Here is a 25023-nt window from a genome sequence, read left to right as displayed (position 1 = left end):
AACACGCCGTGTATAAAAACAACTCCACAAGGGGGCACAACCCATATTTATATTCAGTTAAATCACCAAATCTGACAGACCTGATTTGACAAACCTCTTAAACTAGGTTTTGTTAAGTCCAATTATCCATTCCAATTATGTTTATGAGATTCCCCTTTATCTTACTTGTCGATATCCTCCGGTGATGGCTAGCACATCCTGAAAGCCATCAATAAATAATAACTTTGTATCCCCCCAGGCAAATTCATGCATTGGTGACTATTAGGGATGAGCTGATACAATACTCAGTATCAGTATAGGTCCGATATTAGTCAAAATCACTGGATCGGATAAAATGTAAATTCTGATACAATCCAGAAATCCTATATATCACTATGCAGACTGTAAAAACATAAAATAATTACAAAAAAATTAAGCATGAAAAAACAACATTTACAGTAAAACATGTTGAGTTGAACCATATTCAAGAACATTGTAGTTTTATACCAATTTATTCATATTTCAAAAGGCAACAGTATGTCTCATGTTGGTGCTTATAGAATAGAAATAGAACTGCTAATTCTTTTATTCAAAGTGAATAAAAGAGTGGTCCACCGGAGACGACATTTGGAAGAATCCTCTGTCCTGGCTCTGGTGTGATTCTTCTTAATTGACGTTGTCCTGAAAGACAAAGAAAAACAGGTTTATTGCTCACAAGTGCATAAAACAAGATTAACTAGACAACAGAAAGGATAAATAGGATGTGGCTCCACATACCACTGTTGCATGAGCGCAAGCAGTCGGGTCCTTTACAAACCACTAAATCACAGTGGAAATGTACCTGTAGAGAGAAAATTCCATTAACAACAAAGAAGGGACTCTACAAAAAAAGATACCACTATATATGTCTCTTACATACCCAATTTTCAAATGTTGGGCTATTCACAAATGAAAACATCTTGACTACGAACCATTTGTGAAGAGATGGATACATCAGATGTTTACTGGAAACAACTGGCAACACAACAGTTCTGTGACTGTCAGCAGTATAAGGACACCTGGATTGGATGAAAATAAAAGCATCAAATCATACTCTTTATTTTAGCAAACAAGCCCGTACGTTTTAGAAAAGCTCACATCTGCAAATTAATCTTTACGTGTCTTCACCCTTTAACAAGAAGGTTCCATCGCTGTGGGTCATGTGGGTTTTCAGTCGCTGTGGCCCAGCAGTCATCCAGCAGCAACACCAAGTCCTTGTCCTGATGTTTGGGAACAAGCACCTCAACGTACACAGGCTCACCGAGCTTATAAGTCACTGCTGGAGGCTCTCGAGACGAGAAGAAAGATTTGTAAGAGGAATCTGCTGATAAAAAGGTCAGAAAATAAATATCTTAGGCTGGGGACACACTACACAACTTTCACAGTTGTTACCAAATTTGAAAAGACTTACACTAACTGACTGGTTTCAGCACATTTTTTTTAATGACAGCTGAAAGAATTGGGATCACACATTTAACAACTGCGTCGATGAGGGATTTGTCAAACCAACCACAAAAAAGAATGCAAAAAAATGAATGCATCAAACATTGTTGTTTCGAAATCCCTGCTACTTCCTGTCGTCTTCATCTTCTGACGCTACTTCCTGTGTCCCACTGACTTTTTTCATTGGCCGTTGGCAACACGTGTTTGCAGTTGGGTCGGTAATCAGTACACAGATTGCGTCCAGAGTCGGCTCAAACGATTCAAACATGTTTGATTGACTGCGACTGTGAATTGTGAGTAAAATATTGTGGACAAAAAATCTTGTAGCGTGTCCCCAGCTTTACACAGAGAGGGCAACAAAAGCAACTTAATTATTATTGTTTTTACTTCAATATGCATTTTAATACATTTCATAGGCACTTTTTAGATAGATATAAATAATACATTTCATGAACAATTCAGTCAAAAAGTCAAATGTATAAACTTAACCTTTGGCAAACCTCATTTCTGCTCTGAGTATTCCGCTGCTTCCCAGCACTGATGGGTACTCAGATGTTTCTCCCTGAACCTCGATGTGCAGTTGAGTCATTTGGGCCAGTGCAAAGCTACACTGCACTGTAAGACTGAAAAAAGAAAACAAACAAGTGTCTCTTAGCTTCAAAAAGACAAATGAACATTTACTGGAATCCTTACTGGAAGGGAGTGTCATGGAATATGGAGACATTCTGCCGATGCACTTGTTTCGTCTCAATAGTGACCCAGTAGGTTATGATCCCATCTGCTACCTGCAAGACACAACCAGACCTGTTGTATTTGTCAACCAACCTGTTTCAGGACATCAAGTTAGGGACACAAGAGGTTTACGTTTACCACAGACTGAGTGCCACAGTCAGTGAATGGAAAGAGGAAAGTGACAGAGTCCTTGGACCTTGTTTGAGGCGTACAGTTGTGGCTTTGATACGAGGGGATCCAGACTGAGTCCAGGTTCAGAGGTGGGGCTGTGGCATTCTGAGAGACGGTAATGTTGAATCCATCCTTGTTGCAAAATAACTGTCTTGGTACTGGTGGGTAATGCTGTGTGGTTGCCTCTGCAGAAAACACACAGAGCACATTATAAACAATATCCAACACAATTCTAGATATTTATCTGTTCACTCTGAATTACCTTTAATTCTCCTTTCACAGACCAGAAGAAATGACTTGACAATCTCAAGTCTACCTCTGTTTGCAGGTGCCATGATGACAACATTCAGACTTGTAAAGTTCTTCTAAAAGAACAGAATTGTAAAGAATGATTGGAAAAATAGAAAACAGTTATAAATGAAATGGCCTGAGGCTCAAGACATTTTATAGCTTACTTGTCTTTTCACAAAACAGCTGTGGGAAGCAACTGTGAAGCTAATGAAGGTGACACTTTCGTGAAGGAAGTAATGACACTGTTTTGCTATTGCAGTGGCCTGGTAATATCCGCTGTCTTCATCTGTTTGCAAACAAAAACAGGAACAGAGCAAATGTGACCACTTCAAAGCTGCATCTGCTGAAAGAAGCGCGTTTAGTGCCTGACCTACCTGCTACGTAAACGGTGAGAGGGAGCTCAGCGAATTGAACTTTTGACACAAAAACGGTCATAAACCCATCAAAGCAACGCAACGAGTTATCGTGCACAGAGTTATAAGCTGTTTTTTGAAACTGTTTTGAAGCAGCTTGGACATGACCTTTCAACAGAAGCAGGGACAAAGACATAAATGTCTCCCAAAATAGGTGTGTGCTGTCAGTCGCCATCTTTGGCTGTAGGCTCACAGTGTGACAGGTAGGCCAGCTGCATCTCATTGAGCTTAATTGGAACTACTCCCATGTGAACTAACGCTGAGGCAGCAGCGACCTATTATACCACTCTGGTGCCTTCTCTTCCACAAGTGAAAGTAGCCGAAACTCTAACCGCTGGTTTGTTTTGTATTGTCAATTGAGAAACACAGACAATCTTAAAAACATGATCTGCAAGTTGAATTTTTACTGAACTTTTTATTGCCAGACTCAAGAAAATAACAAATTCATTTGTGCATTACATTTCACAATAAAGCTTGAAAAGAGCAGAATTACAGAATAAGTTATTTCAGGTTCCTTGAGCACACAAGCAAGAAGGGTCACCTGAAATCTGTGCACAGTTTAAAAAATCATTTGCAGGGACAGAATCATAGACCTCATATAAAAAGTGGACATATTCTTCCGTTCATTCATTGTCTACCACTTTATCCTCCACATGAGTCCACTTCATTAGCATGTCCAGTTAACCTACGCATGTTTTTGGACTGTGGGAGGAAACAGGAGTACCCGGAGAAACCACACACACACACAGGGAGAACACACAAACTCCATACAAAAATGCCCTTGTGTAAGGCAATAGTGTCAGCCACTGCTCCACCATGTGGTCCCGTAATCTTCCAGTTTCCTCCTAAAGCTAACCAGAAAATAAGAATGTATTGAATAGCCACTAGCGGTCTGCACGTTGGTATCACTCCGTGTACACACTGCACAGACATGCATGTATTTTATTTTTTTTTGTGATGAAAGTAAGCATTTTGGAGATCGCCTCAGCCGCTGGTAAAGCTCTTCATTGTCTACGGATGGTGGAGCTGCTCCGTGCTTCTGTTGTAAATGGGGTTTTTGTATTCGTGATCTGAGCAGGAAACAATGGAGAAGGAAGTGTGAGCACAGTTCAGCGCACAAGATTACTAACATGACTAACATGTGCATAGATGAAGTCAGCCCTCACTTTCTTTTGCTTTCTTCTTCGTGAAACCTGCTGTGAGACAAAACACAACACACAGCTCAGTGAAAACATAAAATTAAAAGTTGATTATTATCGTTGAAGTTGGCCCAATTGTTCTCATTTGAAGAGAAACAATAGTGATGAATGATTAAATAACAATCCAAATACCTCTCTTTTGATTCTGTGCGTTAGCTGACTGGTCTATTTGCTTGTTGATTTCACTTTGGTTGGCTGTGTAATAAAATGAATAAGTGACATTCATGAGAGCACTGAAATAAAGTCATGTCTTCTTTCTTGCCCTGTCCCGTGACTGCTATAAAGTAATGTGATGAAGATAAATACATTACCGTAACATCCACTGAGACTCGCTTGTCGTAATCTGCTGAAGAGCTCTGTAGGGGTGAGCGAAAACACAGTGTGAATTGCAGTTTAATAGTCACTGGTTATACACGCTGTGGTTATCATGTGGATTAATAAACACCTGTATGGAATCTCTGTTTGCTTCTCTGACTTTCCCCTCGTTTAAAGTCAAGCTGCTGGTTCCCGCTTGGATAAATGGTGGTACTTTGACCTGGCCCGGTACTGCCCAGGTATTGCAGAGCTCCTGGAGGACTACAGTGGTTTCTGGTGGGATCATCCTGCTGGTTGGCTAAGTGTTGGTCATCGTTATCTGCTATGACAAAAAAGATCAATTAAGAGAGAGCAAAATAATAAATAAAAACACTGGTTTAATAGCCAGGTGAATCAATAGTAGGACAAAGGTGTGTGTGAACTCACCATAAACAAGACTATTGTTGTCTATTCCTGTAAGAAGAAAAAGAAATACACATGAAGCCCACAGCGCTTCATGGTCGTTGTGGTTGACGAGCTGACATGTAGGTTACTTACTGCTGCTCGCTATACTTTTTAATTAGTCAGGAAATCTACAGTGCATGAACTGCTTGTGATTGGTGAAAATTGATTTGTTTTTCATCAGATTGTCTAGAAAAAAAAGCATATAAGACACTCTGTATTGCACATTCTTATAGCCTCTGTATATACTGTGCGTTTTTAACATAGTAATGGAAAAAAGCAGCCGAAATGCTCTGTGTTCTAAGGGTTTAGTATTTCCTACAGTAAATATCCACAATAATATAAATAGGACTTTGTTTGATACTAAGTTTAATGGCTCTACTGACTGCATGGGGATTTGAACTGGCTGGTGATCGTGCATCTACACCACTGACAAACTTAAGCATCGCAACTGTAAATGACACAAAACAACACTATTTTAACAGCTGCATTCATCTCATACTCTGTTTAAAGTGTTAAAATAAGGAGTGCCCTCACTCCCACGTAGTCAAGACTTAAAGAGAAGTCAATTTTGTCCAAATCAATTTTCCTAAATGCAATTTAGGAAAGGACCTCCCCAGACTGACTGAGTGTGCATTGTGTGCTTGCATGTGTGTGTGGATACAGATTACCTCTCAGCTGTTCTTGTACTGGATCTTGATTGTCTTGTGCAGGTAGAGCATTGGCAGCTGCAGTGGGACCTTGTATACATAAGTTAGAGATTGACCAGGCTGTACAATATTGAATTAATCATAAAAAAGTCTTTGGAATTAAAGGTCCAGTGTGCAAACTGTTGTTTTTACTGCTGTAAAAAACTGAACTGTTGTTTTAGAGTGAGTCTTCTCTACGAAGGCCCGCCCCAATTTAAATGGAAAAACTCAACATCTTTTGAGGTTTAATGATAACTGAAGGCTACACATTCCCACATATTTGGAAGGAAAGGGTGAGGTGACAGATATTCAGCTTTATCTTCAACTCATCCTTCACACTGTACCTTCCAGTGAGTGACCCAAACTTAACAAACAATGTACTTCTGTGTATTTCAAATGTGAATGTAATGGAGCACCAAGCAGCAGTATACAGGAGATGGTGATAACTTATGAAATGATTGCTCACCCTCACTCCCCGGACCCACAAGATTGATGGTATTGCTCCGTGTTCTGTTCCTGTAGAGCACTGAAATACATGACTGTTTTTAAATAACCACCGTTGCATGAACCACATGTATTTCTTCCACCAATTGCTGTGGAAAGTGAGATCTGGTTTGTACTTACAGTAGCTGCAGATACTCAGCAGGATGGAAGCTGCCACACCAACGCAGATGAACATCAGTAGCCACATACCTTCTTTTGGTGCACCTGCATGATATGTTGTGGTTTTACAGAGCAATGCATTTCACTGAAAACTCAAGCACATTCACTCGACTGCTTTCATGTGTGTGGTCTATGACCATGGAAACAAAAAGTTTCACAGACTGCTTGAAAAACATGACCTTAAAACCATTAGTTTGGTGAACGCCTCTCACCTGTTGCAACAACCAACTCGAGCTGATGACAGTTAGGCCCGTCTATCTGCATACAACAGTAACATCCCAGATCAGAGTTCTGGAGTTCATCTATTCTCATGGAGTACTTCCCTTTTGAGTGCTGGTTTGGAAAAACTTTCACTCTGCCCTGTTTGGGGAACAGGAAATTAACACGCCCATCAGATGTGAGCTCGACCAGGTTCCCCCAAGCAGTGTGTTTCCATAGCACCTCATTGAGGCTGCTGTTTGTTATGTTGCATGGGAGAAGCACAGATGAGCCAAGTGGAGCGCTGAGTTTGTGGTTCTCACAAACATGTCCACAAACTTCCTCATGGCACCAATTATCTATCCAGGAAAAGAAAAAAACACAAGAAAGATGGTGTATTTAGGGTCATTTATTTTCTGACATCAAAACATCAAAAACATGTGGCGTGCACAGATATTTGCAAGGACAGGGGTGAAAATTAAAAGGGCACCTCCTGCAGACGAGTATATAATTTGCCACATTCTCACATATAGGGACATCCTGTACAGCACAGCCTCACTTATCACAGAGGTGGGAATTTTCTAAACAACACTGAATGTCATTTCCTCCCTTTGGGACACTGTCATGTAGGGGCACCCTTTGTGATTGGAAGGACACTCCTAGGGAATACAGTTGCAAGGGCTATTGTCCATTAGGGCACCAAGTTAGGCCGATTGGCCCCCTGCCCCCCACCTGTGCATGCCAATGTGTGTACTGCAAACAAATGGCACTTTTCCACTACATAGTTCCAGCACTGAGATGTTAGACATTTCCCTGCTAAAAGTTGGACATTAACGCATATATTTTAAGTCGTTTTAACTGATCTACAGTTTGGCATTGTTCAGTTTGATTCTTGTGTCGGATGTCGCACTCACGACTCGCCCAGTGACGAGGTCACATATAGTATCGCCTCAGCTCGCTTGGAACCTCGTACTACTACTTCTGCTTTTCCCGAAAAGCCCAAAAAAATCAAAACGTGCAGAGTTGCACCGTACCAAGTCGAACCGGGCTGGAACTGTGTCGTGGAAAAGTGACAAAAAAGTGTGCCTGCTATCAAAGTATATTTTCAAATTTATAATCTTATAATCAAAAGATTAAAATTCTGTTCTAATTTTAATCTGAATTGCTGTTAAATATGACTCCTTGTAATGCTTTTTAAAGGATAAACCAATTAATTTTATGGGTGGACATATTAAATTAACATAGACAATCGATTAAATATACAAGAAATGTATGTAATGGCACACATAAAAACTCAACTTAATTTGATATGAGCTTAGATTAACAATAAGTTATTGCAAGTGTAAACCCAATAACAGTTTTTCAACAGTTTTTTGACCTTTTTTTAAAAGGAAAGAAATTGATGATTATTTTATACGTAATATGCAGCATTTTTACCATAACATTGTGCCAAAAAATAAATTAATAACACTACCTTTCTGCAATGTTAAGTCCTTTTAATCCTATAAAAACACTATTAGACTGTTTTATAATATAATGGGAGATTGATATTTCCCATTATATTACAGTATTTTATTGGCGCCCCAGCTGCCAGAATATTACAGTTTTTTTAATGGTTTTATTTTTACAGTGCAGGCCATTTGTACCCCATTTATTGTTTTAATAATCAATATAAATTGGGTTGTTTTGGGAACGATTGTGGATGAATTTCACTGATCAGTTCCTAAGATTTGTAATCTGTAAACCTTCCACCTGACGGCACAGGACTTTTCAATGAAGTATCTTATCAGGGATGATGAACAAACCAATCGTCTCACACTAATATGTATACATTTATGCTAACCTGATCATAATAGACTTCCTCTGCCTCACATGTGAAACATTAGACAATGGAATAGCAGATGTAACTTGTCATTCTCCCTCTTGATGACATACTTCCTTGGTTTTAGCTGAATGCTAAATCGAGTTTTTGGCTTTGCAAGTGTGAAAAACTACCAGAAGCAACAACTGCAAGGTAACCGTGAACTGTGTCTCCAAGGATCAGAAAAAGCAGCAAAAACTCAAAAGATTGGATATAAGTGATGCGGTCAAAATGACAGATAAGGCCATTCTAGGTAAAAACAGACAAAACTGTTGTTTGTTGTGCACTTAATAACATACTGAAATACACACTTGTTTAGGAAAGTAAAGGAATGTCTCATCATTTCAACAAATCCATGTACCAGTGGACTCACTAAGTGATTTAAAATGTGTATTTTTTTGTTGATTGAATGTCTTAATTTAAATATCTCATGCTCTAGTTTCTCAGAAAGACTCACCACTTGAAGACACACACACAAAGCACACGGCTAAGGGGAAGATCCACTTGTCGGTGTTCATAGTCAGCATCTTGTACACTGTGAACGGCAGTGTGATCACAATGTATATGAACCCCTCTAAGCATCATGGGACAAAACCACAAGACCACCACCAGCGCACTGTTCACTGTGTTACTGAAGCTTTGAAGCAGTTTCCCACTGACCAGCAGCCAATGTGTGACCATGACACACATGGACATGAAAATTAGATCTATAAATAGTGAACATTTACACAGTTGACATGCTGACAAACACCATGTAGGGGCTGAAATGACTCTAGACCACTTCCTGTTAAAACTTACCGGAACAAAGAGACAGTGTGATGAACTAGATAGGTTAAATGTTTAAAAATGTGTTATCTTTGACTGTGGGAAACTGCTCAGTTGATTTGGACACTTTAGTTGACAATTACTGTGTGGTTTTCAGGTTGGGTCCTGCTTTAAAGGTGGATTTAATCTTGCTATTGGTAGTAGATGCAGCTATTTAGTTTTTTTGGTGTGTTTTTATGTCTTGCCCTAATTTTATATTTTTATGTGTTTTAAGAATAAATGCAGTATTGATCTTTTTATTCTGTTGTTTATTTTCTGTGAATGACATGTCCTTCGTTAGCTGTTTGTTGTCTTTGTCGTACTGTGTGGTAAAATAAAATAAACAACAATATCCTTACAGAAAGGGAGACATAAATTATTCAGGTTTTAATGTCAGACTTATTTATATAGTTTTACTTAGGCCTGACAACCACTTGTTGACGGATTATTGTGCTAAACAAGGCACACAGAAAATACAGTTGTGTGCAAAAGTGTTTGATGAAGTGTCTGATTTCTTATTTTTTAGCATGTTTGTCACACTTAAATGTTTCAGATCATCAAACAAATTTAAATATTAGTCAAAGACAACACAAGTAAACAAAATGCATTTTTAAATGAAGGTTTTTATTATTAAGGGAGGGAGAAAAAAACCTATATGGCCCTGTGTGAAAAAGTGTTTGCCCCCTTAACCTAATAACTGGTTGGGCTGCCGTTTGCAGCAACAACTGCAATCAAGCGTTTGTGATAACTTGCAATGAGTCTTTTACAACGCTGTGGAGGAATTTTGGCCCACTCATCTTTGCAGAATTGTTGTAATTCAGCCACATTAGAGGGTTTTTGGGCATGAACCGCCTTTTTAAGGTCATGCCACAGCATCTCAATAGGATTCAGGTCAGGACTTTGACTAGGCCACTCCGAAGTCTTCATTTAGTTTTTCTTTAGCCATTCAGAAGTGGACTTGCTGGTGTGCTTCGGATCATTGTCCTGCTGCAGACCCCAAGTTTGCTTCAGCCTAAGGTCACGAACAGATGGCCGCACATTCCCCTTGAGGATTTTTTGGTAGACAGCAGAATTCATGGTTCCATTTATCACAGCAAGTCTTCCAGGTCTTGAAGCAGCAAAACAGCCCCACACCATCACACTAGCACCACCATATTTGACTGTTGGTATGAAATGTGGTGTTACTTTTACGCCAGATGTAGTGGGACACACACCTTCCAAAAAGTTAAACTTTTGTCTTGTCAGTCCACAGGTTGCCCACGTTTCCATGTTTTCTCCATTTGTAAATAATGGCCCTCACCGTGGTTCTCTGGAGTCCCAAAGCTTTAGAAAGGCCTTTACCAGACCGATAGATGTCAATTACTTGTTTGTTTGTCATTTGTTCCTGAATTGCTTTAGATCGCGGCATGATGTCCTCCTTTTTTGGGATCTTTTGGCCGACTTCACTTTGTCTGACAGGTTCTATTTAAATGGTCTCTTGATTCAATAGGTAATGTGACTAATCCCAGTGACCTGATGATTTTATAAGAGGGGCAATTACTTTTTCACATGGGGCCATGTAGGTGTGGATAGTTTTTTCCCCATAATAAATAAAACCATCAATTAAAAACTGCATTTTGTGTTAACTTGGGTTGTCTTTGTGTAATATTTAAATTTCTTTGATAATCTGAAACATTTAAGTGTGACAAACATGCAAAAAATAAAAAATCAGGAAGGGGGCAAACACTTTTTCACACAACTGCAAGTTGCTTGTAAATGGGACTAATCAAACATAGTTTTTCCTTGTCAGATTGTTGTTCACCACATCCACCTAACTTAACCTTTTTTTTTTCACCTTATATGTTTTGGACACTGGTGTAAGTCAACATTTACCATTGAGGTGACTCATAAGTATAAACAGAATCAGGTGCTCTTTGAAACATTCCTAGAATAGCTTCATTTTCCAGAGGAATTAAATAAAATTGGTGGTAGACAAGACAAAAACACCGGTAATGGTGTGAAATGACGTTGTCTGAAAACTCCATTCTGACTGCACATTGTTTGTGCTCTTGTGCATCATGGTGATAGGATCAGCTGAAGCTTTTCTCAAACATTTCTTAATCACTGCCAAAATCAGTGTAAGCAACAGATCCAGAATGCAAGGTGTGATGCCACCACAATTAATATAAATAAATATGTATCTGTTTACCTGGTAAAGTGTGTTACACTCTTGCCTAATATCTCCCTCTCTCCCTTGCTCTCTCTCTCTCTCCCTCTCTCTCTCTGTGTGTGTGTGTGTCTCACTGTATACACAGTGCTGCAGGATGGCTGAGGGCCGGTTTCTCTCCTTATTTGACTACAAAACGGAAAAATACATTGTTGCCAAAAACAAGAGAGTTGGACTTTTGTACAGACTTATTCAGTTATCTATCCTCGGCTACATTATAGGGTAAGTGAATTACTACTGCCTTCAATATGATTGTGGTGTAGCAAATTGTTGTAGCATGAATGTGGACTTTTATGAGTGTGTGTGTTATGATCAACAACATCTGAACAGTGCAAAACCCTCACCTCACCCCAATAACTCTTCATTTACCTCTCTGGCTACTGTATACTGCACCATAACAATTAATGCAGCATGGTTGTGAACATTCAATAGTTTCTGTGTCTATGTCTAACATTTTAATGCCTGTGTCAAAACTTCTTGATTACCAAACAGAACAGAACACAATGACACCACACAGGTTTGGACAGCTTTTCTTCTAAGGAAACTGCTTGGACTTCCATTCATTTGGACGGACAAAGCGGTGTCCCTAATCTTAACCTGAAGGTGCTGTACGTCGAAAATAAAACAATAATACGTCGCGTACCGGGCTGAAAGAGTAAAAATGGGTTTTAAATGTTTTAAAAACTACAAAGCACACGTTACAAAGCACTCTGCGCGCCATAGGATTATCTGTATAAATGTTCTATCGCTGCTTTTCATCAGTGCTCAAAGAGTCGAGACCTGTTCATTCTGAGAGTCGCTCTCACCCACAGTTGGGTTTTCATAAGGAAGAAAGGCTACCAGGAGACAGACGAGGCCATACAGAGCTCCATCATAACCAAACTGAAGGGCGTCTCAGTGACCAACACCTCCGAGTCTGGTCTGCTGGTGTGGGGACCCGAGGACTATGTCATCCCACCACAGGTGAACACACTCAGCCTGTATTTGGCACCCGTATGTCTACTTCACCACGTTAATTATCATTTTTTAATCAGGACAGTGCACATTAACACAGAAAACATGCTTTATTTCCCATAACTAGCCTATGTTAAAACGTATATACAGAGGCTATAAGAATGTGCAATACAAAGTGTCTTATATCCCTTTTTTTTTGCACAATCTATAGGCAAAAGGTAGGAATTTTTGCATTTTCAACAACTATATAAACACACCTGAGCAAAAAGTACTTGGATTAAATTTGTGAAATTTGGAAATCAAGTTTAAAGTTCCCTTGCCTCGTTTTTATGAACAAAAATAAAATAAAAAACATCATATTTTGTGACTTCTGCACAATTATCTCTTTTAAATAAGTAATATAAAATTAATCAAAACTTTGACTCAACAAACACAAGAAGGTGAAAAGGAGGGGAGGGTGTCCATGCTAAGGACATAGGTTGTGTATTATTCCCTTACTTTTCCTTAATTTACCAAGGTTTTTACAATGGTTTGGAGAAATAAATGTATTCCTGACTTTGCTGAAGGTTAGCTGAAATGCACGTTGCATTTAAAGCTATACGCCAGAAGTGGTTAACTTAATCTTTAGGTACTGATTTCCTAATCATTCTTTAATCATCACTTAGTGTTCGTAAATCATGAACTGAAATGTAGTTAATCACTAATTCATGCTTAGTTAACATTAAAAAAATGAGTTACCTAATGATTATTGAATCATACATATGAAAAATAAAGTTAGAATGTAATTCTGAGGAACTCATTACACAAAGTTTCCTTTAGACTCTCATTAATGCTGTGAGTATTACAGTACTGTGGAGTGAAAGAGTGTAGCAGCGTAAGGGTCATGGTGACATGATGTCTATATAAAGACATGTGTGTGTATATGTCTCTTCTACATACAGGGTGAAGCTGTTCTGTTTATCGTAACCAATTTCTTAGAGACGCCGCACCAGAGGCTGGGACACTGTGCTGAGGTGAGACAAATCTGTAGATCACTGACTGAATGGGAAACGTTGTGACACTTTCATATTTAATAATTCTATAGATGTACCAACATAACAACGTGGTACAGAATTCAACACTGGAATAATGCAGTAGTTGGATCATAACCCTGTCACCGTTGACACATCATTGCTCTACCAGTGTCATTTCTTTTCTTTTCTTTTTTAAGACTGTACAAGTGGGAGGAGTCTGATATACTATAATATAATTTTAAAGGAGTGAGTTCCTGCTGCATTGTGTGTTGCGCAAGGTTTGACTGTGTCCATATAGACGATGTGTGTTTTGTTATGTGATGATAATCCTGTCAAACAAGATGATCATCAAACTGAAACTCAAACAAACTACATTGTCCCACGACATCACCATCCACAGTTAAACAAAGAGCAAACTAAATACTGGCCAGTACAGAGAGCTCACTTTTAAGTTCCTTGACATTTCAGGCTCATTAAAATCTCAACGACAAAGACTTTTCCTTTTTTCCTCCCACACATAACAATATGACTTCCATCCGTGCACAGACTCTCACTCCCAAAGTACATAATGCAATAATACAATATTATATTTAGATTTTGTGTGCTGTTAAGAAACTCTGTTCCCACAGTCTGAGTGATAATGTTTAGTTTGAAGTTGTTTTATTTACTCGTTGCTGTCTGAGACCGGATCATCTGGAAAGTATTCTCGCCGCAGCTACTTGTCGCAGACACAGATGGCATCTGTGAGGCTTGGTTGGTTGGACTGAAAGATAAGATTAGATAAAGATTAGTAGTCCTCATGGAGACCAGAACCTGGTCCTAATGAGGCAGAACCCTCTAGAGAAGTGGTTTAGTTTAGGGCTAAGATTTGGACTGTGGTTAGGTTTGTTTTAGGTTCTTCAGATAAAAAGAATTCAATGCAACGTGTGTGTGTGTGTGTGTGTGTGTGCGTGCGTGCGTGCGTGTGTGTGCGTGGTCATTATCACCCTTAGCCACAAATATCCAGAGGGTTCCTGGTATGTAAACTCAGCCTCTTAAGAATAGATTTCCTGTGTGCACACATACACAGCCATAAAACACAAACTGTAGCTCTCAGGTCAACATCACAGTTACCCTCTCTTAACCACTAACTGCATTTTCACTTTCATAATGACACTGTGTTTGATCTCGTTCCTCACTACTTGCAGACTAAAGTTAGGTTTGATAAAGTACATTTGTCATTCAAACTGAATCAAGTCAGTCACACTTAGAGTATTTGTTGTTCGTATTTGCCTTGGTTTTATATTTTTTTTGTGGTGTTTGCTCTCAGAGTATTAAAGTGCTGGATGGCCACTGTCGAGATGAGGAGGACTGTGAGGAGGGGAAGATGGTGGTGGCTGGCCATGGTAAGAAGAGTCATACAACTTAGTTGGCTATACATTTGGTCTATGTCAAAATTCATGTATTCATCCATGTTTGAAGTGAAAGACTTCAGGCTATTTTACTCTGCTGCTTTTCTGCAGGAGAAATGAGTGGACGATGCTTAAGACAGGATGTCAATTCCACTGGCACCTGTGAAATCTTCGGCTGGTGTCCCATTGAAAGAAAATTCAAACCAGAGTAAGAAGACGTGCGCTTGCACGTACAGGTTACTGATCATAACGATTTGAACATGCTCACAGCTAAGTTACATATTACACATCCACTTCTTTTACATTTATGTCTTAAAATTCCTCATTGAAAATACAGAAAATACAGTGGAGCCTGCAGGAGGTGGGGCTTAATCATGGACGTTATAAGAACTGGATAGAGCACCTCCCTTTTTGGTGCTTAATGCTACACCAGCACAGGGCAGCAGAGGGAGAGATGGGAACACTTTTGCAGCTTAATTCGGTCAAATTAAGATGGATTTAAGCTCACATTTTTATTGATTTTTTTCAGATTTATACCTGTACTGTTTGGGGACAATAACAGTTGCTAAATCAAAGACAAAGACAGACATAAAACACATAAAGCTAACCCATTCTGTGAAAAAACTTTACATCAAGTTCCCTGACCTGCTGTGAATTATTTTATCAGCAACTTATCAAACTATGTGGCTTCCAATTTGTATTAGCACTGAAGGATTGTGGTGATAACTGACATTTCTTTCCGACAGATGTCACACATCTGAATCAAACTTCAGTTAAAAATGTAATGTGTGATATATGAAATTTACATGTATGGAATTACATTTTTAAAATTGTGATTTGTTATTTGCATTGTTTCAAACTAAGATTTTGATTTAAAGACTTGTAAATATTCAGCCCTGATTCAAACCACTGTGTTTTTTTTCAACAGAGGCCCTCTGTTGAAAAACGCGGAGAACTTCACCATCTACATTAAGAACTTCATCCACTTTCCCAAATTCTCATTCTCAAAGTGAGCCCTCTTCACACCATCTCCACATGCTGCTCCTCGTGCAAACACGAGGCACTGCCCACTCATGCACTGGGTTTCATGTTCTCTTAGGTCCAACGTTCTTGAAACGACCAATGACTCATATTTGAAGAAATGCCGATACGACAAGGAGGTCTCTCCGTACTGCCCCATCTTTCGCCTGGGAGACATCACCCAGCAAGCCGGATACAAGTTCCAGGACATGGCCACATTTGTTAGTATTACCAAGTTCAACTACGTACAACTAAAGGAGCTAATATGTAAGCAGTGGGTTCAAACGCAAGAGGCCAGGACTGGACCACACAGTCTTTTAGAGGTGTAAAAAACCCCAAAAAAAACACCAGTCACTATGAAACCTCTGAACAAATACAATGATATGGATAAATAAATAAATGAGAGATTGGGGCCACATCGTGACATAGTCTGTATTTATGCTATGATAATAATACTTCATATTCAGAATTTACAACCAGATTGGGATCACATACAACGTTGTGAGCCAATATTAGTGAGTAGTGAGTCAATTGTTATTGTAAAAACAAGGAGAAGACAAACAGGGAGGAAAACTTCAACATATAAATGTCCAAATTACAAAAAACCCTGTAAATGTAGTCCATGAAAGACGTGACCTCAAAGAAACTTTTTTATCATTCATGTCAATATAATGCTTTTTATGTCTTATTTACATGCCATGCTTGGACACAGTAGGACTGTAGAATAGAGATATAAGCAGAAATCTGAGGATTCTGTCCCTGTGTGGATTAATTAGACATGCTATATGACCAGACATGTAATCTGTTGTAGGGTGGCTCGATCGGCATTATGATTCGGTGGGACTGTGACCTGGACAAAGGCTATGATAACTGTAATCCACAGTACTCTTTCACTCGCCTGGACATCAGTCACTCTAACAAAACTATCACAACAGGATTTAACTTCAGGTGAGAGACACACACACACACACAGACAGACACAGTCTCAGTTTCTCTTACTATACTTTCCACCAGTTTAATTGCCTTCATTTAGAAATAAACATACTGTATGATATGTGTCTGTCAAACATAATGTTTTGCTTTCTAATACCAACATATTTTCTTGTATTTTTTTTTCTTCCATCAGACACACTCGGTATTTTAAAAATGCTGCTGGTGAGAGCTTCAGATCTCTCTTTAAAGTTTATGGTGTGCAATTTAACATCATGGTGCATGGAAAGGTATGCAAGATGCATTTCCCCCCCTCCTGCATACAATACTATACACTCTTACATGATCAATCAAACTCCCTCACATCATAAGAGGTAATAACTGTAAATGTGAATGTATGTAATAGAGTATGATTAGGTTATGTGGGAGAGTTTGATTGAAACGTCTTAAATTCCCTCTATGCAAGAGATTATAGTCGAATATGTGATGATTGTTAATATAAGGGAATTGTCACAACCCACAACACTTTTTGTTGTTTTCTTTACCTTGTTTTTAGTTGTTTGTAGTTTACTGGTTTGCTTCCTGTCCCGTCTTCCCTGATTGTCTGCGCCGTCCTAATGTGTTTCACCTGTGTCTTGTTTGTCACACCTGTGTTTGATTGCTCCCAAGTGTCTATGTTGGTTGGATTTGTTTTTGTTTATGTCACGTTTCAGTCCCGCCTGCAAATAAGCGAAAATGTAAAGAGTTAAATATAAACCGAAAGAACATGGAGCAGAAACACGAGGAGCTTACTGGAAACACGTGAAACCAGAGCATGAGAAAACAGAGCAACAGACGGGAGTAAAACGTGATATCAGCTAACAAATAAACCTACACAGGTGAAACACATTAGACAATCGGGGACGACAGGACAGGAAGCAAAACTACACACAAGGAAAAACTCTTCAAAAATAAAACAGGAAGCAAAGAAACAGAGCCCAAAATGAAAATTAAAAGTAAAAGCACACTGGAAAATTCAAGGGTTGTGACAAGAGGACATTAGAATATATGAGTAAGAGACTATAGTAGAATTTGTGAGGAGTATGTTTGATAATGTAATAGCATATAGTATTGTATGCAGAGTACGATTGTGACAGACAAATTATGGCCTAAACAGCCTCTCATACTGTATTATACTATGTAAAACATTACAGTCTGACATGATTTAAGTCAGTGTTTCAGACAGTGTGACAGACTGTGTGTGTTAATTTATCACACATTTACACACACACACACACTATCACAAATAAAAACACAATATGCACATTTGAAAATAAGTTAAATAGATTTTGAAATATTATGATGCTATTATTATTACATTATTTATTATCTTTTTGTTTTTTTTTGCCTTTGACAGGCCGGGAAGTTTAGCATCATCCCAACAGCCATCAATGTTGGCTCAGGACTGGCTCTAATGGGTGCTGTGAGTAAAATGAGTGTATCCTTGTTGTATTTACCAATTATGACTATGTGTACTGTAAATTAAATTAATTTAATGTCATTTAAATTGGACGTCATTTAAACAGGGAGCTTTCCTTTGTGACATGGTGCTTCTCTACCTGATGAAAAAGGGAGATTCTTACAGGGAACGGAAATTTGAGGTATCCGGGTAAGCAGAATATCTTTTTTTTTATTTCTTTTTAAATATATATGAGCTACAGTATATTTATAAGTCTACCATATAACTCAATATGGTGGAGGTTTCCTTGTATTCATCCTATTGTGTCTGTAGTCTTGCTCAAGCCTGCATAGGATGCAAACATCCTCCAAAAGGCGGAAGGCACTTCCTGTGAGCACATGACTGTTACTGAAGACAACACAATCAAAGGGCCACTTCACCCAAAACACATACAGTTTTTTTCATACATTTCCAGAGATAAATGTGTTATTCTATCATCAGACGGTGGATCTGAGATACATGGCCCTCATTCCCACAACAGAGGAAGTTGGGATTGAAAAAAATAAACACATTTGACTAAAAAGTCGACGTCAAAGTCACTTCCTTCAAAGAAAATAAAAGCTGTGGCCACTGTGATTTTGTCAAGCAAAAGATCTGAAAAACTTAAACTTAAGCAGAAGCTGTAGCCGACCAGCGTTAACAACATAATCTGCCACCACCGTCTTTACACAGGGGTCAGAAAACTACACCAGAGACGAACGGTGTGGAGGACAGGAGCGCTTCTGCAGAGCAGGAGAAGCTCACCACCTAGAGAGAAAAGACACTGTGACATGCCCTTGTTGATTCTGGAGACACTTTTCACCATCGTGAACCTTGTACTAACGTTGCATCATTTTTAACGTTGGTACCATTTTAGAGCTTTGAAATGCTTTAGAACAATCACCAGCATTCTCTGATGCTCCAACGTACAGACCACCGCATTCAAGTTGTATATTTCCTGTTTTGTTTATTCGATGTTTGATATTTTTTATGTACTGTAATGTTCATTGTTTGTTTTTTTATATAATCATTATAGGTTGAAAAGTTTCAACACATAAAGCTTTTTCTTTTTCATTTCTATAATCACAAACACACAAAACCAGAGCATCCAGACAGAAAACACACAATCATGACGACTTTAATCACTTTACCTAATCAGTACAATGTCCAGTGTATAACATTTAGGAGGGGTTACTGACAGAAACTGAATGTACCACCCATGAGTTAAAATAAAAGCCAATTATCCAAGCTGTCATGTTTTTCATAGTTGAGCATGCATTTCATGTTTTGAAGTGGAAGCTTGCAACATCCTTTCTGGTATGTGAAGGCCACTGTGGTTCCTTAATGCACTTGCGAAAGGGAAGAGTGAGCATAGGAGTCCTCTATTTGTTAGAATCTGCAGTCTCACCATTAGGCCCATGGGCCTGCAGACAGAGATCTGTGAGATGTACATTTCGTCATCAGTCTATTTTGGTTTGGACCCTACACAGACAAAAAGCCAACACACCTTTGTACGTGGTAACTGTGCATGTTGCCTGTACAACTCCTCCCAGTCCAGTTGGTGGTGCACGAAGAGGACGGTAACCATGGAAACTTGCAGACACATGCACAACTCAATACTCAAAGAATACAAGGACATACAAATGAGGACAAACTCCTGCTGATAAACAAAAAGGAATGTAAGTGCATGTGTGGAGCGCAAGACTTCAACAGGAACCCTTGTGCTAAAATGACCTTTGACCCAGCCCTTACACCTCACCAATTCTTACACATTAAAGATGCCTCTTTTTCTTTCACATGATTATGTTTTCAGAGTCAGATGTGTTTTTAGTATGGCAGTAGAGGACACTGATCCACAGCTCCCATACTGTTTGTCAAATGAATAAATGGTTAAGTTGCCAGTATGTCTTGTCTCTTCACACTTCTATTGTCCGAATCAATAAATGACACCAAACAAGAGTCAATTGCAGAATAAGATATGTTTCAAGCACAAGCCACATACCCAACTCTGCTGCTCAACCCACAAATGCATTTTCCTTACAAATGTGGCACCAATTTAAAGGAAAATAAACAGGCTTACCCGAGTTCCAGACCTGGTCAGAGCAAGGGTCTTTCTGCACTGAGTTTGCATGTCCTCCCCGTGTGTGCATGGGTTTTTTCAGGTTCTCCTGTTTCCTCCCCACTGTCCAGAAACATGCAATATGGGGATTAGGTAAATTGGACAAATTGACCGTAAGCCCTGCGATGGCGAACTGTCCAGGGTGAACCCCGCTTATCGCATATGTCAGCTAAAATTGGCACAGTGCCCCCCACGACCCTCATGTGGAGGATAAAGCAGTAAAAAAATGGATGGATGGATAATCAGGCTTTCCAATGGTATGAGATTTATTGCCAAGAAACATTGTTACAACAAAGAAATGCAAACAACAACAAACAAATACATAAACAAGAGCTCCCAAGATAGAAAGTAACAAAATTATTAAATTTTTTTAGCATCATTCTCCAGAGTCAGACTGTGAGCAGTTTCTATTGAATGAACTTTCTTATGGAAAGTCTATGAAGGTTCTCAGTTCTGAGCACTCCTCATTGCATTGCACTGCATACACAACTCAGTTTGTGACTTGGTATTTTGCCCTTGAGATGAAGCAGTCTTTGCCCCAGGCTGAGGCTGGGTTTGAGGTTAACGTGTCAAACACACGTCAGGAAAGTTCTCAAGACCTGTGACATATATGCAGAATGGGCTTTTGTTAAATCCTCAAAGAAGCACAACCAAGAACCTCAGACGGCCACCGCTAATGCAAACAACAGATGGAGCAACAACTTTATCCCATATGTGTCTGGCTGATCTGACAAATTCAGGAGGATTTTCCAGAAGCAGAAGATCCGTGTTGGTTGTATGTCCCCACTGTGGCCTCCAGGTGTCACTTAAGAACAACTTAAATGCACTGATGAAGTTCAATAGTACTGAGAGTTTCAAAATGTGAGTCCACACAGGCCATAGAACGGCATATCTGAATATTAACAGTTACATAAAACTTTGTCTATAAAACAGTTATTCTTGAGATTGTTGCTGTAAAATAAAAACCTGTAAAACTTCCCATAATAGGTTGAACTTCACAGGGTAATTGCATCTATTAAGCTGTTCAATAGAACAAATGTATAAGCCATAGCAATTAACACTAATGAATGGCTATTAGTGAGACGATTCCCTGTTATCACAAATAAACCCACTGAGCCGCCGAAACGCCGCACCGTAAAAAACATTGCACATTTAAAGGGACAGTTCGAGAAAAAGACACATTTTTATTTAGATAAGACTTAAAGCAAAGTTTTGAATCAATATTACATTATTTCTTTTGATATGTATAAATGTCATTTGTGTCTTATGTCATTTTCAAAATGTGAAATATATACATAAACAATTCTAATAACCTCATGGCCATTAAAAACGTTGACAAGCATGTGCATGCGTATTTAAATAAGCGACCTCACACATGCCATCTGCATTTATACGACTTTCTTCTTTCTCATAGGCAGATTTTTAAAGTTTATTATCCTCTGCTCAGAGGAGTGTTATTGTTTTTTTTAAGCTGCAGTGGATGTTCTCATGAAAGGCCTTTGGCATCTGACCAGAAAATGCCTCTAATGTTTCCCTGTAATTGTAAAGTATCAAAATACAGATCGAAGTTGATGACGTGGCCTCTTTTTTTGTACATGATTATCACAGTTCTCATGCAACTCATGGGTGGTTATCTCAGAAACTTAATATAAATATGGATGTGTAAATCACAATGTATTGCAGACAAAAATGAGAATAAACAAAGAATACATAGAGATATACAGTTTAATGGTCACAGGACTTGAGTGGTTCAGTGACGCATTTGAGTGGTATATAAATATAGGTTTGGTTTGGTACTTCCCCATTATCAGATCTAATCAACAGTTTCATGGCAAATTCGTCATACCAGTCTTGATAACAGGAAGTAACCAGTTCGGTTCACCATGAATTCTGATTATTTATCAATATTGGGTCACCCAGCAAAAATAGTCTAGATGAGACATTAAAACTGTCAACGGTGAGTGTTAACTTGTATAGCACTGTTGACTTTGACATGACATGAGTTTGCATGTTCTATCCCAGTCCCTGTCTGGATTCCCTGGCTTTCTCCCACAGGTTATTTGGACTCTGTTAATTGCCTGCATGGTGTCAACCTGTCCAGGGTATACATTTTAGTTTTAATTTGATTTAAGAGCTTGTTTGCTAGTTTTAATTTTTTGTAAGTGTTTAGTTTTGATTAGTTTAGTTTGTAATGTCAAGTATTTGCCAGGTGCAAGATGCAAAAAGGTGAGAATAAGTATATCGTGCCATAAAAATCCAACAAACGCCATTTAAATTTTATTTTTTTTTAAATTAAAAGGACAGATGAACAACCATTGGTGATTCAAATATAACAGTCTACAAGAAATTAGACGTGCAAAATGTGCATCATACTGCTGAGGTTGGATGCAGTTAGTGTGAAATGTAAAAATCAAATAACCAACAGACGAAAGACACACATGAACATAACATAAATAATAAATAACCCTGAGACAGATCCACTAACAACATTACTAATGTTATGCTTAACTTGCATCGCCTTATGTCCAACATTTAAAAAACTTGTTTTTATTTTTTTATTTCAATTTTACTTTTTGCTATTTTGTTAAGTTTTCATTAACTATAGTAACCTTGGGCATAACTCACTTTTCGCCCTGGTTTGGCACATGGCTCGCATTTCTGCGTGTTTTTGAGTGTGCATCATCGCGGAGGAATAATTTATGATAACAATAACTTATTACTACGCATATTATTTTACACAAATAGAAATTAAGAGGAGCAACATAGTCCAGTCATCATTAATAACACACAGTACAAGAGTGGGTTACAAATGACCTGATTAAACCTCCCTGCATTGTTTTTGTAGGTGTTGTCTTCGGGACAATAATGCTCAAACGAAAGTACAATTACCGGAATATCTCACACAAGGAAGTATGTCTAAGGCTGGTATGTAAGAGTATAAAAGTGCAGCGAGTGAGAGGTTTGTCCACATACCACACGCCAACATGAAGATTCTGCTCCTTACACTGCTGGTCGTGCTGCTGTGCAGCACTCAAGGTGAGGGAACTTTGGTTTCATTTCAGCATGCTTTTACTCAAGTAACATTTTAAATCTGCTCTATTTAGAAGCATTAACTGTAGGGGAATTAAATTCTATCACCAATGTTTTACACCTGTGGACTGACGGTGTTCTCTAATGATGGAGAAATCCGGCATACTGATGTGGATTTAATAATATAATATTGGATGTGCATTTTGTCATATTTTCAGTGCTCACACTTAAGTGCTACACATGTGAGGATCCAGAAAATCCATTAAATACCACTCCATGCATAGAGGAGTGCGCCGATGGAGTGTCTTACTGCAAAACTGTAGTAATCGGTAAGTACTTATTTTTGCTTTTGTTTTTTATGTTTTTTTTAAATCACACATCTTGTGAAAAATTCCCTTCTCTCCAAAATAAGGTGCTTGTGTTTTTACAACTGTATTTGTTTTTTAACAGGAAACAACCTTACTCGCGGTTGTGCTTCAGAATGTACCAACAACGAAAACACAGGCTGCTGCGATGTAGACCTGTGCGACCCATGAGGCATCACAGCAGCATTCATCTTTGATCGCTGATAAATCAAAGCTGCATGGAGGAATAAACTTCCTATATCTCAGTATGATTCAACTAATTTGTAACCCCATCAAACTTTAATCGGACTTTCCTGTCTTTGATTTGTCTTGCTTTTATTCAAAGGAGTCATTTTGTCATTTGGCACACTGATCATCTCGTAGTCATCTGAAACTGTGCAACACATATTTACAGCCATGTACAGACACGGTCGATCAATTGTTGATGTCACTTAGTGGGTCACTCTACCATCCAACTGTTACTGTATGTGGGTTGTGGTCTGTCACTACGGAATTTTAAAGCTGAACATGTCTTTCAATCTGAATTTAAATAAAATAAACCTTTAACTGAGCATGATCTTGTGTCACTTGTGTTTTGTTAAGATAAGGCAGGGGTGTAGCCACAGGAACGTGGTACGAAGTACAGTAAGATATTGTACGAGGCTGCATTTGGGGGTGATCATGGCAATTTGACAAAACATGTGACTTTCATATGGCTGCATGGATTTTTGACATATTAGAATTACAAGTAATTCTTCCACACCCACTAATTGTGTGTGCGCAACAATCACTAGTGATAGTGAATTTGACAAGCACAAGCTGGCAGTGGAGCAGTGGGCAGCACACGGGGAGACATGGGGGATTGACTACCTTGCTTTTTGACCTTGCAGTTACAAGTCCAATTCCTTTCCTCTTGGCCATGGGCCGCCATTATGCCAAAAAGGCATGAGCCAAAAGCATTGGTGTGCGTTTTTGAATGCCTCAGAGAGGGCTATTATGTAAGATATTTCTTACAAATTGCTCCTTTAAGACCAAGAAAATAAAATCAAGGACTTTTTTTACCTTCAAAACATACAAAAATATTTTGGTATGGTTTTATGACCACAATGCTTGTGCTGTTACCATGATAAGAAAAAGCCTGACAGACTCTTATTTGAAGATATTTCAAGTTAGACAACTGTAATTCTTCGACAAGTGAGTCCTGTTTTTTTAGTCTGGCGCTTTACTGGCACCTAAGCGGATATGAATGCATGCGATTGTGGGAAATTCATGGGCGGTGTCCTGCCATTCCACTGATTGAC

The 25023-nt window shown here is 38.7% G+C and overlaps 4 protein-coding genes across 8 annotated transcripts; 2 read left to right on the top strand and 2 right to left on the bottom strand.

The window, feature by feature from the left end:
- Positions 1-475: 475 nt before the first annotated feature.
- On the bottom strand, positions 476-3292 carry LOC122773704 (zona pellucida sperm-binding protein 4-like). Its single transcript, XM_044032572.1, has 10 exons — positions 3030-3292; positions 2820-2941; positions 2627-2729; positions 2332-2549; positions 2155-2246; positions 1951-2084; positions 1147-1339; positions 899-1037; positions 757-820; positions 476-660 (listed from the first exon to the last, which is right to left on the bottom strand). Exons 1-10 carry the CDS (start codon positions 3289-3291, stop codon positions 569-571), a joined length of 1419 nt encoding a protein of 472 aa, XP_043888507.1. The 5' UTR covers position 3292; the 3' UTR covers positions 476-568.
- A 176-nt stretch (positions 3293-3468) lies between these two features.
- On the bottom strand, positions 3469-9102 carry LOC122773070. Of its 5 annotated transcripts, none has more exons than XM_044031457.1 (11): positions 8892-9102; positions 6588-6932; positions 6337-6420; positions 6179-6238; positions 5695-5763; positions 5009-5035; positions 4713-4904; positions 4579-4623; positions 4400-4462; positions 4235-4261; positions 3469-4138 (listed from the first exon to the last, which is right to left on the bottom strand). In XM_044031457.1, the coding sequence occupies exons 1-11, from the start codon at positions 8959-8961 to the stop codon at positions 4080-4082; spliced, it is 1041 nt and encodes a 346-aa protein (XP_043887392.1). In that variant the 5' UTR covers positions 8962-9102; the 3' UTR covers positions 3469-4079. The 5 variants fall into 5 exon arrangements, with proteins under 5 accessions (XP_043887392.1, XP_043887390.1, XP_043887391.1 ...); XM_044031455.1 differs by having other exon boundaries at positions 4235-4264; positions 8892-9101; XM_044031456.1 differs by having other exon boundaries at positions 4235-4264; positions 4713-4901; positions 8892-9101.
- A 2416-nt stretch (positions 9103-11518) lies between these two features.
- On the top strand, positions 11519-19477 carry LOC122773089 (P2X purinoceptor 5-like). Its single transcript, XM_044031483.1, has 12 exons — positions 11519-11666; positions 12257-12407; positions 13340-13411; positions 14721-14796; positions 14914-15010; positions 15731-15811; positions 15902-16043; positions 16634-16770; positions 16949-17042; positions 18149-18214; positions 18318-18400; positions 18923-19477. The coding sequence occupies exons 1-12, from the start codon at positions 11542-11544 to the stop codon at positions 18999-19001; spliced, it is 1203 nt and encodes a 400-aa protein (XP_043887418.1). The 5' UTR covers positions 11519-11541; the 3' UTR covers positions 19002-19477.
- Positions 19478-23297: 3820 nt separating this feature from the next.
- On the top strand, positions 23298-24299 carry LOC122773670 (CD59B glycoprotein-like). The gene is made up of 3 exons (XM_044032500.1): positions 23298-23384; positions 23597-23707; positions 23829-24299. Exons 1-3 carry the CDS (start codon positions 23333-23335, stop codon positions 23912-23914), a joined length of 249 nt encoding a protein of 82 aa, XP_043888435.1. The 5' UTR covers positions 23298-23332; the 3' UTR covers positions 23915-24299.
- The last annotated feature ends 724 nt before the right edge of the window (positions 24300-25023 follow it).

The sequence above is a fragment of the Solea senegalensis genome, linkage group LG8 (assembly GCF_019176455.1).
Source record: "Solea senegalensis isolate Sse05_10M linkage group LG8, IFAPA_SoseM_1, whole genome shotgun sequence".
Classification (NCBI taxonomy): domain Eukaryota; kingdom Metazoa; phylum Chordata; class Actinopteri; order Pleuronectiformes; family Soleidae; genus Solea; species Solea senegalensis.
The sequence above is the reverse complement of the archived record's forward strand: the minus strand, read 5'-3'. Positions and strand labels throughout refer to the sequence as shown.